The sequence below is a fragment of the Ambystoma mexicanum genome, chromosome 12 (genome assembly GCF_040938575.1).
Source record: "Ambystoma mexicanum isolate Mex_15411 chromosome 12, UKY_AmexF1_1, whole genome shotgun sequence".
Lineage (NCBI taxonomy): Eukaryota > Metazoa > Chordata > Amphibia > Caudata > Ambystomatidae > Ambystoma > Ambystoma mexicanum.
The window spans coordinates 33,960,800-33,974,630 of NC_090936.1; the positions used below are offsets into that span (position 1 = coordinate 33,960,800).

Sequence of the window (13,831 nt, forward strand, 5' to 3'; positions counted from 1 at the left end):
CCGTATCCTATGGAGTACTGTGTTCTCTTTATTGGCGAACCTCTTGATGATTCTTCTAACCGCTTCCTTGAACACATCATCATTGTCATCCTCTACTGGAATCGGGGTAAGGCCCTCGAATATTCTTTGCCCTTCCACCCCTAAGGCATTGAGTAACATGGCCCTGCGCCTTGCCGCCGAAAATCCTGCTCCGCCCATGGCCTCCACGTACGTCGTGAACAGGGGCTGCCATTGTGGCCAAGGAATGGCAGGCCTACCTGGCGTTTGTAAAAAGGGTGGCGGCGGTGTGGCTCCCTGCATGCTTCTGCGCGGATTCTGGTGGTGTTCCTCGTCGCCAATTTATGTAGTATAAATTTTCCCCGATAGAAGCCAGGAGCCAAGCAGGAGTTTCACCAGTACTTTATTTCTCCTGGTTGCTCCGGAACGTTTCTCATATAAACAGAGCCCTGGTAAGTATGGGGCCAAACGTGGCCAACTGGGGTCGAGCTGCAGCAAACATAATATCTCTGCTTTAAGGCAGATTGAGTCCCGTGCTCGGAGGAGCCGGGAAGACGCAGCTGTCCGCGTCCTCAGCTCGTCCCGTAATGCGCGCGAAGCTGTCTCGCGGGCGAGATCTCGCGAGAGCGGAACTCTCGCGACATCTCTACAACCCTGCTCACTATACTATAGTATAGTATACATACTATACTATAGTATAGTGAGCGGGGAGTTGCGGGTGACATCCCACCGCCCCTGTTTTTTTTTCTCGCTTGAGTGAACTGCAGGAGTGTCCTCCGCAACACCCCGCTCACTATACTGTATACTATAGTGAGAGGGTTGTTGCGGGGGACACCCCCGGCTTTTTTTTTTTATTCACCGATCCACCAAAACACATACCACAAAAAGTTAGAACTTTTGGTAGTTCGAACTTTTGGTGGCATGTGTTTTAGGTATTTTTGTAAGGTTGGTAAATTATATTCGGTAATTTCTTCCTATTCCTATATTTTGGGCGTTGTATAACATAAAGACAGCCGGATGACGGAAGTTCATCAGAACCGGTGACTCCCATTGTAGTAACAACTACTGCATTATCACATTATATCTCCAAAACCCGAGAACTTCTTTACAAAAATGCTATTTGTCATAAGATTTTCTTGGTGATATTCCTTTATTGGCATCTATTTATCCTTCATGCAAGTTGCAGATGCAGAACCCAAATCTGATGCATTTCGGACTCAAGTCCATCCTCAGGGCTAACTCTGGATGTAGATCATATGTATGTCATCACCAATTAGGTCATCACTCCATGTGTGGAAGGGTTCCTCTAAATAGTAAGTAGTTCACAATGTGCAGCGTGTGACCTACTTACTATTTGGGTTCTGCATCTGTAACTTCCATGAAGGTTAACTAGATGCCAATAAAGACTATCACCAAGAAAATCTTATGACATAATTTCTGGAACGACGCTATCACGTTTTTTTTTTTAGATTTAATGTGATAATACAGTAGATGTTACTAAAAGGGGAGTCACCAGTTCTGATGAACTTCGGTCTCAGGCGGTCTTTATGTGGCATCGAGCCGGTACACTACAAATATTTTATGATATGGCATTTATAACGCCCCTGTACAGATGTGTTTCTAGGCGCCACAAGACAAGGAGGGGCAAACAGCAGGAAGTCCAAAACAACGATCTTACTAGGCCCTGCGTCTTTCCGATCGTGCAAGTGCAGGAATATACTGATGGATATACTATTACATTGCGTATTACTTGATACGCTCTATTGACTGAAGTGGTGCCCGCTCACATTGTTCTATACATTTTGGGTGTGGCATCATGAAAGTGTTTTACATTTTGAATGCTGACATTTTGTGGGCACAGCTTCATAAAAGACGTAGTGGCAGTGAAATTGTTTTACATCGGTAATGCCGACATATAATCATGGAACCAGCATTATGGAAGGGTTTTACAGTGGTAATATGTACTTATCCTCAGAGGACCAGCATCATTAAAGTGTTCCATAGGGGCAATGCTGGCATATATTGCAGACACAGGAACCTTGAAAATGTAAAACCTGTGTGGTGGCCTGGCATTTGCTGGATTTTTTAATGTGTTACCTTAGAGAACCAGGTGTTAATTGGATGAGTTTTACCTCATTGCGTAATTGTACAGTCTAATAGCCCACTGATGCATTTGTTAGTATTGGTTTTCCTGTGCAGGTAAGTCCACTGAGGTATGTGCAAAGGATAAAGCGAGCTGTTGAAAAGGCGTTAGTCGAGTTCTCGATTGAATGCATGCGTATGTCTCGCCGTATATTTGTATTTATGGTAGTTCTTGTTGCGGTGACGCGCACGCTGTGGACATTGCCCCTGCCACCCTGGCCGTGCTGCGGTGGCATGCAGCGTCCGGCCGTGGCCCAGCGGCGCATGCGCACTGCGCCGCCGGGGAGGTCCCTCGCAGAGCCCGGGACCTGCGCTCGCTTTGCCCGGCCCGCCAGTTCCTGGTGAGGAGCCATCAGCTGAGCCGGCCCGCCTGCCTGCGCCCTGGCCATGCAGCGCCCGCTGTCAGAGAGCCACAGCCCGGGGGGCGCCCGCCTGCGGGTGCTGCTGCGCCACATCTCCCCGCTGCCGCCGGACATCGTATCCTTCAGCCGCCATGGCGGGACGAGACTACCGGGGGTGGCAGAGGGAAGTCGGGGCTCTGACGCGAGCTTCCGGGGGCCGCAACACCCCGGACACCCCCACTGGGCGCAGTCCGGGGGAGCGAGCGAGCGTCTGCCAGCGCTTAGAAACGGCCCTGGGGGGTGGTGGGCGTCCCCCAGCTGTGCTATAGTTGCCTGCCACCAATCTCCGGCGTGTGTTTTAATGCTGCTTTGCTTACAGTCAGTTGTGAAGTGGGGGGAATGTGATTTCTATAGCTCGCGCATGAATCTCGGTTCTATTCTCTTTTTTTATGTTATATTTGCAAGTGCAGTTTCATGTGACGATCCTCCAACATATTGCGCCTGCCCATGACTTTGAGAGTCTGAGGGACACTGCGTGCTGAGCTGAAGCCTCCTGTTGTGGTGGCAGGAGTGGGATGGGTTGTAGTCAGTGCTGTAAGTGGGGGGCGTGGGGGCGGGCTTTACCAGCCAGTGTCACACCACATGTGCTATTCGGTAGCTGGTGGATTTGCTGTTTCATTCAATGGGCCGCTTGCCACATAAAGCCTAGCAAAGAGCACAGTGGACGTGACATTGGCTTGTCATGGGCAGGGGTTGTGTACGAATACTGTCGGGGCTGAGCTCCTGCTAGCCCCGGCCCACTTAAAGTTCTGGTTGTAGTGACCTGACAGTGATCTATTTGGCTGCTGGTTGTGGTTTCCTGACTGATGGATTGACTATGTGTATAAGTGTAGTAGCTATTGGCACCACATTTCCCATTTTCCGGAGTTCAAGATCTCTTTTCCACAAGCTCTCTGCTTACATTTTGATAGCTATGAAACTTAAAAGGACAGTTTAAAAAAAAAAAAAAAGCTCGATCTGTTCACTGCTGAATCCATGTTGACCACCCCATGATTTTGAACCAAGTAAATGATATAACTGAATTTTAATCAAAATCATAGGACATCTCTTAATTTATGTTATCTTTTTGGGATTTATACCATGCACTACTGCATAGAGGTACTTGCCCATGGACCAGAGATTTAAAAAAAAGCATTCATAAGCAGGAACTAAAATGAACCGGGAGCAGGACATCGGGTAGAGGCATGAGCTACTTCTTGCATGCAACAAATCTGCCTTCAAAATACGATCCAAGCAATGAACATTACATTTCATAACTTCATTCTTGACACATTCTGTTCAATGGTAGATTCTAGTGCGTGCCAACAAATTCGCGCCTGCTCAGTACTATGCCTCTGATTAACACCTGACTTGAGGCATTGTCTATTCCAAAGAACAAATGCATGTTGCATCATTTCACATAGTTTACAAATAACTCCAAGTTGGACAGTGATTAAGACGCATCGTCACTGGAATATCAATGGATCAATAACAGGTGTATGATGGCATGATTAGTAATCTCTATTAAGGGAACAATCCTCTTCTAAGCTACACACAGAGGTGCCAAATGGCTCTCAGTATAACTTCAATCCCTAAAGATCCTCTTGAGCAGCCAGTGTTCTGGAGGGCCTACTGCATGGGGGTAACTGGATAGGTCAACCTCAAACATCTTTATATTACTTTGATGGAGATGTCATAAGATTCATGGGGAATTTCTACATAAATACTCATACCAGCATCATGGTGTATGTGTCACAACAAAGTCAATTATACTGCACAATTGAAAGAACCACAACAAGATTCGCAACCTTTCACAGATACGTCCTTAGTTTCAATTCACTGCCTCTGAAAAGTCCTTAAATATTCAGCAACCCTCAAGACCGTAACCAGGAGAGGCAGGTGAAATGTATATTGTGAAGATTCTCTTAATTTAGAAGTGGGCCCCATATGACTAAGCAAAAAAAAAGGGGGGGGTCCTGGGAGTCTCTCTGCCAGACATTAGTCCTGGTTCCAAGAGCCTTACCCAGAGTCTTTAGCTCACTATCTTTCACAGAGGAGAAATATCCTAAACATATCAGTCTTTGTCCTGCCCTGGGGCAGCCCAGCACCGAAATGCTAGGCAATTCTCCTCTGAACAAGAGTACCAACAGCAACCTCAGACACGTGTATCGGTCTGGTTGGATCTCATCAGTAGGGTGGAGCTGTGCCTCTCTGAGAATGGTGAGTTACTAGGGGAATCCAGAGGTGGACCCCCTGCTCACTATTCTTAGAGAGGCACAGCTACACCCTACTGATGAGGTTCAACCAGACCAAAACACGTGTTGGTACTCTTGTTCAGAGGAGAATTGCCTAGCATTTTGGTGCTGGACTGCCCCAGTGCAGGAAAAAGACTGATATGTTTAGGATATTTCTCCTCTGTGAAAGATAGTGAGCTAAAGACTCTGGGTAAGGCTCTTGTAAACCAGGACTCATGTCTGGCAGAGAGTCTCCCAGGACCCCCCCTTGTTAATTTGCATATTTAAGTAACTTTGGGTCTCACCTACTCCATTTAGATGAGAAGCAAGCCCCCCAATTCAACACTGCCTTTACAGACTTGTCTTAAATCTACACCAAAGGTTTGAATCCTAGCAGGGCGGATTCAGCCCTTGGTCTTTCCAAGGTTGCTGCATAGAGCACCATTACATTGGGTAAAGCGAATACTTAGTACATCACTTGGATGCAAAAGGAATGTAGCATAATGTGCTATATACATGTGGTGGCATTACTAAAGGGCTCACACCCTTCCCCCTACCCCACAGCTGGTTCCACCCCACTCTTCAAACAACCGTTGTATACTGTATTCAATAGTATTTTCTAGTACACTATACAGCCATTTTCACGGCCTCTCCACGTAACTGTCTTTAAAGCCAATGTGTGGAAGGTTAACTTTATTGTCGAGAGCGTTAGAGTTGAAATCTTAGTCTTGCAGTTGTCTTTACTGCCCGAAAGCCTTACTCCGTTTATTAACTCTTAATATGAATTAGTGCACTTTTTTGTGTTGCTATTATGATATGTTGATGTCCGGTTTTATAATAGTACTAGCAAAAAGTACCCGTTCTTCGAACGGTTTTGTAGACAGACATGAAACCACTCTCCTCAATTGTTGAAAATCAATGATCCTATAGGTAGCTGTTCTGATTAACTTATCGCTTGATGTGCTTTGCACCCTGAAGTCAACTGCACTGAGAATGCGCATGTGTGGCTGGCTGACATACCCCAGAGCCGACGTTGGGCGGGGGAGGTGAGAGTTGGTGTACTGCTGCATACGGAGACTTTCTGTGCTCTCTCCCTTACCTGTTGACACACCCTGCTAGCATGGTGCAGTTTGTTGCGGGGCAAATATCTTGGAAACCGTGCATCCCAGGGACTAAAAGGTGGTTTTCGAGGTCACTTAAGTTTTGTTGCTCATGTCGAGACGTCCTTCCACATTGATGTTTCGCCGATTTCAGGCAACCGTCTTGTGTGAAGTTGCTGAAATCCAGGGAAAGGGGTGAGGTGTCCAAATGTCATGTAGCCAATAATGCCCGGAGGGTCCTAACAGGTAACTATGTAAAAGGTGGTGCAGACCGGTGAAACTGTGTGGAATTGTATAAGAAACAACGCTTCGCCAAGCCACAAACCCACCAACAAACAAATTTTGACTTTTATAAATATAAATGTCATGCTAGATTCTAACTGCTGAATTAGTAGCTGTTCTTGCTGCTAAATGTAATGGTATTCATCTTCAGAAGGAGGAAGGGCTGAGTCAGCACTGGTGGGATTTGACGTGCAAAGTGCATGCTAGCACCAAGTCTGAGTTGAGCGCTTAACCCATGAGCTGTCCCTGGCTAGTGTATAACAATATCTCTGCTACCTGTCTTAGTCTACAAAACTGGATATATTTTTGTTTTTGTGCTTAATTCGATATGAGGCAAATAGTAAAGCAATTACGATGCAGGCTTTAGGGCGGAACCAAAGGAAATTGGGCCATTCCTGAGATTGAGATTGGATGTCTTAATCGAGCTAGGGTAAATGAGTAGTTGAGTGTGGCAGACTGCGTTGGGGTACAGAGGTGGAGCAGTCATGCAATATAGGATGACGCAAGACAATGGGCTCATTTGAAGACAAGGCAGATAGATGAGCCGTGGAGTCACTTTGCTGAAAATGTTGGGGAGACATGGCATGTAAATGTAAGGGGCCCCTGTCAAATGAGTGGGACAAAATGGTGTGCCACAAAAGTTGGGGTGACAAACGTCCCCCCTAATATTACACCCATGCAGATTCATATGGAGGGGCAGAGGTGCCCTCTGTAGCAGCATTGAATGGGTAGGGATGTGCAAACAAAAAGTCTTAATGCAAGACAAAATATTGAAGAAATACTGTAGAGGGGTTGTAGGTGTGCAGACAAAGTAAGAGAGAACAGCAATCTCAACAACAAAAGATAGGTGAGTGATAGCATTTGTAAGGCCTGCTCCCGAAAGAACAAATCATCTGGGACAGCATGCTGTAGTCCTTCCTGTAAACCCAGATGATTGGATTCTGGCACCCATCCAAGGGAAGCATGTTTCCCAACGTCAGACCTTGCGCACGGAAACCTCTGGACCCAATCTTGCCTTTATTATCTACCTGCTGCGGATCACGGTCGGGCAAACACCTTGGGACCCAGTGACCTAAGCCATGTGACGTTTAATGGCCTTTTCCCATTAAGACTCTGTGCAGAAGAAAATAGGATTTGAACTCGATCCGAGTGTTTATAAGGGGAAAGTGCAAAGTCTTCCTAAGTTCAGAAACTTGGTAATGTTTGCATGCCTGTTGCCTGGACACGGGTCTGAAGGTTGCATTCCTGATTGTCTAATGGATGTAGAGGGCAGCATACAGAGCATTACAGTACTCCAGCGTGAAGTCCATCATCTCTCCACCTGCTTTAGGGATACACTGGAGAACATATTAGAGGGTTTATGGTCTGATGAATCGGAATCCCACAGACACCCAGATCATTCATTTTGCCTTTCAGCTCTGTTGCCGCATGAATCCTGAGCACTGTTCGTGCTTGTGGTCAATTCTTAGCCTTCCACGCATCAATTTATTTGATTTATTTTTCTCCATAAGATGTGGGTGCCTGGATCCCATAGGGAACCAAGCTGGGCCTATGAAGCTCAACCATGCTGAAACGAGTCTGGAATTGCTTGTGCTTCCATGCAGAGGGGACCTGAACAAGCAGCTCCCAGTCGTAACCATTGCCTCCAGGAACTGAGATATTAAAATTGACAGGTATCGAAAGCTGTGTGCATTGGCCCAGGAGCGCAAGAAAAGAAACTGATTCAGAGTCGTCGACTACGAGGATATTATCCCTTATTGCCATCATGGCCCTTTCCGTACCATGGAGCCCAATCGATTTGAACAGAAAGTCCTACCGATAACTGGTAGAATAGGGAAATGAAATTACTATTTATGAGCAGCTGCAACATAAATGGAGATGCTTTCGAAGAACGCTTATTTATAAAGAAATACTAATGAGTAGTTGGGCTGTGAGGGACACCTAGTTCAACAACTTGTTGAATGTGTCGAAGGAAGATGGGATTACCTGGCGTACAGCAAAAATAAGGACATGAATAAAGCCTCACATAAAAGGAAACAGGTTAAATGGAATACTGCGTCTATGCGGCACACGTTCCCACACAAGACAGTTGGAAGTTCACAGTTTTACAATTCTAGTGTTCCATTTGGACATATAAGATACGTTTTAAAATGTAGGCTAGCTCTACCCATGCTGAGGGCCTTAGAGGGTAAATTTCGTAACATTCCCAGATGGAGTAGATTGTATTCACCATCTAAAGCAGCCTTGAATCAATTCAATAGGTGAAAAACATGAATAATCTGATGAGAGATCTAGGATGCAATAAACGAGTTGACATGTTTTGATTTTTTTAAAGTGGAAGATACTCAGATATGGTGTAGTCATATTGAGCTTTCTTAAGTGTATTGAAATCTGTTGAGTAACAACGCGATGTTAGAAGATAATGATATGTGGAAACTGGAAAAGATGTGGATATTTATAGATCACCTACTTGAATTGATGAATTTGGGATGCAACTTGTATGGCTTTAATGTCCTTATGGATGAATCTTTTGATTGTATGGTTTCAATTAACCTGCGGCATTACAATAAAGTGGGAGGCGCGTAGAGCAGCATCCGTCTGCCTCCTTGCTGCCTATCTCTTCATTTAGGATTGTGTTTGCTGGTTCTTACCTTTTCATTTGCTGGTTTCTAGTATCTCGCTGCCAACATTTTATTTGGCTGTCCAAGTAATCCGTTCCCATGCCAATGATGCCCCCTCCACCAGGGCTGCTACATTCGCATAGACATGGGCCATTTCCTGAGACATGGTGCGAAGACTGTTGTCTTTTTATCCCCACAAAATTAGTGTTTCTCCCCCAAATCTAGTTATAGATTCATTCAGGGACAAACAAGTTGCAACAGAGCTCCACACTCTGATTGTAATCATGCCATCATCGTGTTCTGTAATATTTCTTTTTGTACTGGTTTCAAAGATAAAAACACGTTTGGTGTAGTAGCTCGTGCAGGGCACTGTATTGATCCACTCATGTGCCCATCTGCTGGTCATTTATGTGCTTCAACCTTTCCGCTGGTTTAACATTTATTTTCTTGGCCATTTATATCGCGCTTAATGCTGGATGTCTCCAGATGCTGCATGGCATCACCTTGTTCCCAAGGGAAGCGTGTTGCAATGGAACAATGCTACCAGCCAACACTCTTACTTTGGAATTTTCTGCGACTCAAACTTGAATGATCTTTGATGTATTAAATCTCGACTAATACTGTTGTAGATTTCCCCGTTTGTTGTCCTTTTCCAACACGGCACAATGTTGATTCCAGATGTACATGTTTATAACATGGCGGAAATGTCTGAATTCGAAAATGTCGAATCTGAAATGTCCACTGCGGTGTAATCCCATATTGGATTCCCTGCATCCCCTCCCTCATCCCTACTTACCTGTTGGTGGCACACTTCGCTGTGTGCCTACATCTCCCTGCAACGCCAGTTCCCTTCACTTACGTGGATGGAAACCGGAGCCACTGGGTTCTTTCATTTTTTTGTTTTTAAACAACTTTCCTAGCAAGTGGGGGACACCCACGGATCCAAAGAACTACAAAGGACTGGGTTTTTTTGTGAAAAGAGGCCTAGGACAATGCCCAATTGAACTTGTATTATTACAAACAGAAGGTCCTAGCTCCTCTCAAGTCCTCGCCCTTAAGCATCCAACAGCAATAGTTTGGATACCTAACGAACTGCCCTCCTCAGTTGCAACAGACTACACTCACAAGCGTCATTGAAAAAATATATGCATATTTTATTACAAAATTCATTCCATATTAAAATGTTTTTTCATATATATACAACCAGTATTTCGACCACAGTAATCCATATATGTGGAGCAACAAAACAAACCTCAAGTGAAAAAATATAAAAAAAGTATATAAAAAAGTCAGGAAAGAAAACAAAACACCAAAGATAGAACTAAAGAGGTTCTGTGTTAAACTTAAAAACGAACACCTGCACCTTTAATAGACAGAAAAACAGTAAAGCAGTTGAAGTAATCAATATTTCTCATTAAAGGTTGTTAATAATATAACACACACACATCCAATTGTATACTAAACAACACATAAAAAATACACTATCTAACATTAGCATCTTAAGTACAAATACCAATCTGATGTCTAATTGTGGATCTATCACATTAGTATTAAGATCCTATTATTGTTTCTAAGTAGACAGCAGCTTTTAGTTATCTCACAGCCAGAGAGACCCGACATGTTTCATTCCCATATTTCTTCAAGAGAATTATTCACGGGAAATTCTTCAGGGGGGATGTACTGTAGACAACAATCGGAATTACACACACTTAAACCAATTCTAAGTATTGGTAGTGCAACCTGATGCAAGCAAGCGGGGGCAGCTCTTTGATGAAAGGCTCTGAACACAGTGTGGTGTCGGCCTCACTGCCAACTTGTTATTAGCAGGGGTAAAGGAAGAATCTTCGCATGAGGAGCTTCCACCCTCTCAGGCTCGGGGTCTTGTAAGCACAATGGCGGCAAAAATTAGAAGTCTTCATGCAGCCGAAGATTTAAAAAAAGCAGGCACGATGTCAGCCGTTCGCTCATTCATCACAATCAAGAGCACTTTGCTGTGTTTTGTTGTGCCTCCTCTCCGCGTGCATTCCTATTAGGCAAACTCTACTCGCATGGCCTACTGCAACAGTAACGTGACCTCACCCACGGATCCCCTGCTGCTACCCTTGTTTGCTATAAATGGGCACATATGGTATAATTGTGCAACATTTTTGGCTGTACGAAATTTTGGTACAGCCGAAATTCGACCAATTCTACCATATGTTTATTGTTTGGGGACATTTTATACGAATACCATTGCTTCCCCAACTTTTGGTGTTTCTGCAGCATTTATTTGTAGTCTCTCGGGCTCACCAACCCAACTGCTTTGTTTCTTTTGTGTGTATTTTCTTTCCTACCCACTTAAGGGTATATGAAACATTGCCCATTAAAAGAGCATTAGGAATAGATGGAAAAAGCTATGAGAAAGGCAAATAATAAAGAAAGAAGTATACCTAAAGGAAAGTAAACTGAGACTATTGAAAGAGGTATTTGAGATGTATGAGTTTGGTAGAAGACAATTTGCAGCAAGAGGTGGAAATATGTCAATGCATGGCTCATGCTGTATCTTGTATAGCTCTGGCCACAGAACTCATTTGAGAGGGTAAACGGCAGCAACCATTTCTCTTGTTTGAAGAGGTCTGTGTCATACAAGGCCTTGCGATCTGATTTACGGCAATGAATATCAACCAGATGGCTGTTACCCAGTCTTGAATAGCAGAACACATTTTATTTTATTTTTTTTATTTTTGCATTTGTAAAGCGCCACGCAGCCCGGGGGCTTCGGGGTGCTGTTTCAAGAAAATGACTTAGTTACAGTGCAGGATGCAATAGAAAGTGAATGTTACAGAGAGAGCGTGTCTAACAATAGCTTGGACATCGAAGGTTGCCTTACATAAGTTATGCAGTTGGCAAGGTGAGCACTGACAAGTGAGAAGTGCATATATCCAGTACCAGGTCAGAGTGGGGTTTACACGAACAACATGGTTTTTATTGCTTTTCTGAAGCCCAGGCGGCACTCGATGCCCCCGATAGAGGCAGGTAACAGGTTCCAGTTGGTGGCCGCGAGGACTGGGAAGCTGGCGCCACCTGCTCTGGTCCTAATGCTTTTTGGAATTGATAGTCAGCTGGTATGGCTGGATCCGGTCAATCTGTTTGAAGGGGGACCAGAGAATCTCGGCGCAAGGTAGCAAGGTGCTGTGTCGTGGCGACATTTGTGGGTGAGTGCCAGTGATTTGAAGAGGATCCGTTCCTTGACGGGTAGCCAATGGACGTATTTCCTGGTGGCCGAGATGTGGTCTCTTTTAGAGACTCCAGTGGCTGCTCTGAGGGCATTGTTGTACACCATTAGAATTTTTTTGATGTTTTTAGCTGATTTGCCTAGTAGAAGTGCATTGCAGTAGTCTAGGCGGGAGCCTATGATTGCTCTGGCGATGGTGAGGGAGTTTTGCTGCGAGAGGAAGGGCATTGCGGCAGTGATAAGTTTCGAGTGGTAGGCTGCTGCTGAGGAGATTGCATTCACCTGTCTATCCATGGTGAGGTTAAGAGTCCAGGTAAACTCCTAGGGTTTTGACTGCTTTGCAGACCGAGATATGGCAGTTGTCGATGAGGAAGGAGTCATATTGGGATCCCATTTTTTTTATTGTAACTGGCGATCTGATAAGTAGTTCTGTCTTATCGCTGTTGAGGCAAAGCCAGTTTTCATCCATCCAGGTTTGGATGGTGTTGTAGATGGAGTTAAGGGTTTTTTGGTCGGCCTCTCGCCTGTAAGAGGGATGAGGACTTGTGTATCGTCCGCGTAGTTGGTGTATGTGATGCCCATTGAATCGAGATATTTGAATAGTGACCTTGTGAATAGGTTGTACAATGTGGGGGATATGCAAGACCCTTGCTGGACACCGCACTCAATTAAATGTGGTTGGGCGCAGGCTAGGTCAGAGAAGACTTATTTCTCTGCCCCTAAGAAAGGATGAGATCCAGGCGGTGGCGTCTGCTGAAAAGTTGCCCGCTGTAGAGCGGTGATGGCAGAGGGTGTCATGGTCGACCAAGTCGAATGGCGCGGAAAGTTCCAGTAGAAGTAGAAGAGCTGGTCTGCCTACGTCTATGAGGTCATCGATTTGGTTCTTAAGGTCCAATAATGCGGTTTCTGTACCATGGTTGGGGCGGAAGCCAGATTGCTGGAGACCAAGCTTGTTTGTTTGTTTATTTATAGGGCGCCCGAAAACCCTTGGGTAGCTGGGCGCACAGAATAACAAGAATGCTTAGAACTTGGTTACAGGTTGCATATTACAGGTTGCTGGTAACATAAATTGTATACAGTAAATACATTATGTACATTTTACATGTAAGAGTGGAGGGGTAAGTGTGTCATCAGATCACAATGCTCAGGGTCACCGGTTTCAAAGGTCGTTGCGTTGAGGTACGCTTCAAGGTAATTCTGCACTTTAATGTATGAGGCTTTATCCAAAATCTTAAGAAGGAAGGGAACTGTCATGATGGGCCTGTAGTTCCCTGGTATCTTGGGGTCTAGTGTTGGTTTTTTCAACAGTGGGCGGACCCATGCTGCTTTGAGGCAGGATGGCACTTGGTTGGATTTGAAAGAAGCGTTGATGAAGGCTGTGAAGAACGGTACCAATGTGGGGGCGCTGTCCTTGATGAGCTGGGCCGGCCACGAGTCGCCTTTGCAGTCGGAAGGTTTGATGAGTTGAGTATGGTTAGGACTTCCTCTTTTATCATCTCCTGGAATGAGAAAGCTGGGATTACGGATGGGGTGTTCTGGTGTAGGTCAGATAGTTGTTGCGATAAGGCTTTTTGGTGACTGATGATTTTTTCTTGTAGAGTATTGAGCTTGTTGAGCATGGCTTTGAAGAAATTAAGTACTTGTGGATTAAACAACTACTGCTATGCAAGAGTACAGGGATAAGAAATGTCTAAAAGGCCTACTTGACTCCACACAGCTTTTAACCAGTAGTGCTCCCAATCAGAAAGGTGGAAAGGAACAGCCAGACAGGTATACCTCCTTCGCCTCTTTTGATAACATGGGGCAAGGGCAGGCTACACTGAAGGGGTGTGAGCTGGCACAGAAACAACAAAAAACAATA

The 13,831-nt window shown here is 44.9% G+C and overlaps 1 protein-coding gene across 1 annotated transcript in view; it reads left to right on the top strand.

The window, feature by feature from the left end:
- Nucleotides 1-2,328: 2,328 nt before the first annotated feature.
- The window catches only part of LOC138513217 (phytanoyl-CoA dioxygenase, peroxisomal-like), a 157,797-nt gene continuing 146,294 nt past the window's right edge, over nt 2,329-13,831 (top strand). The window contains exon 1 of the mRNA XM_069627871.1: nt 2,329-2,616. Within this exon, the coding sequence (XP_069483972.1) occupies nt 2,527-2,616 (90 nt within the window). The 5' untranslated portion in view covers nt 2,329-2,526. The remainder of the gene's footprint in view (nt 2,617-13,831) is intronic.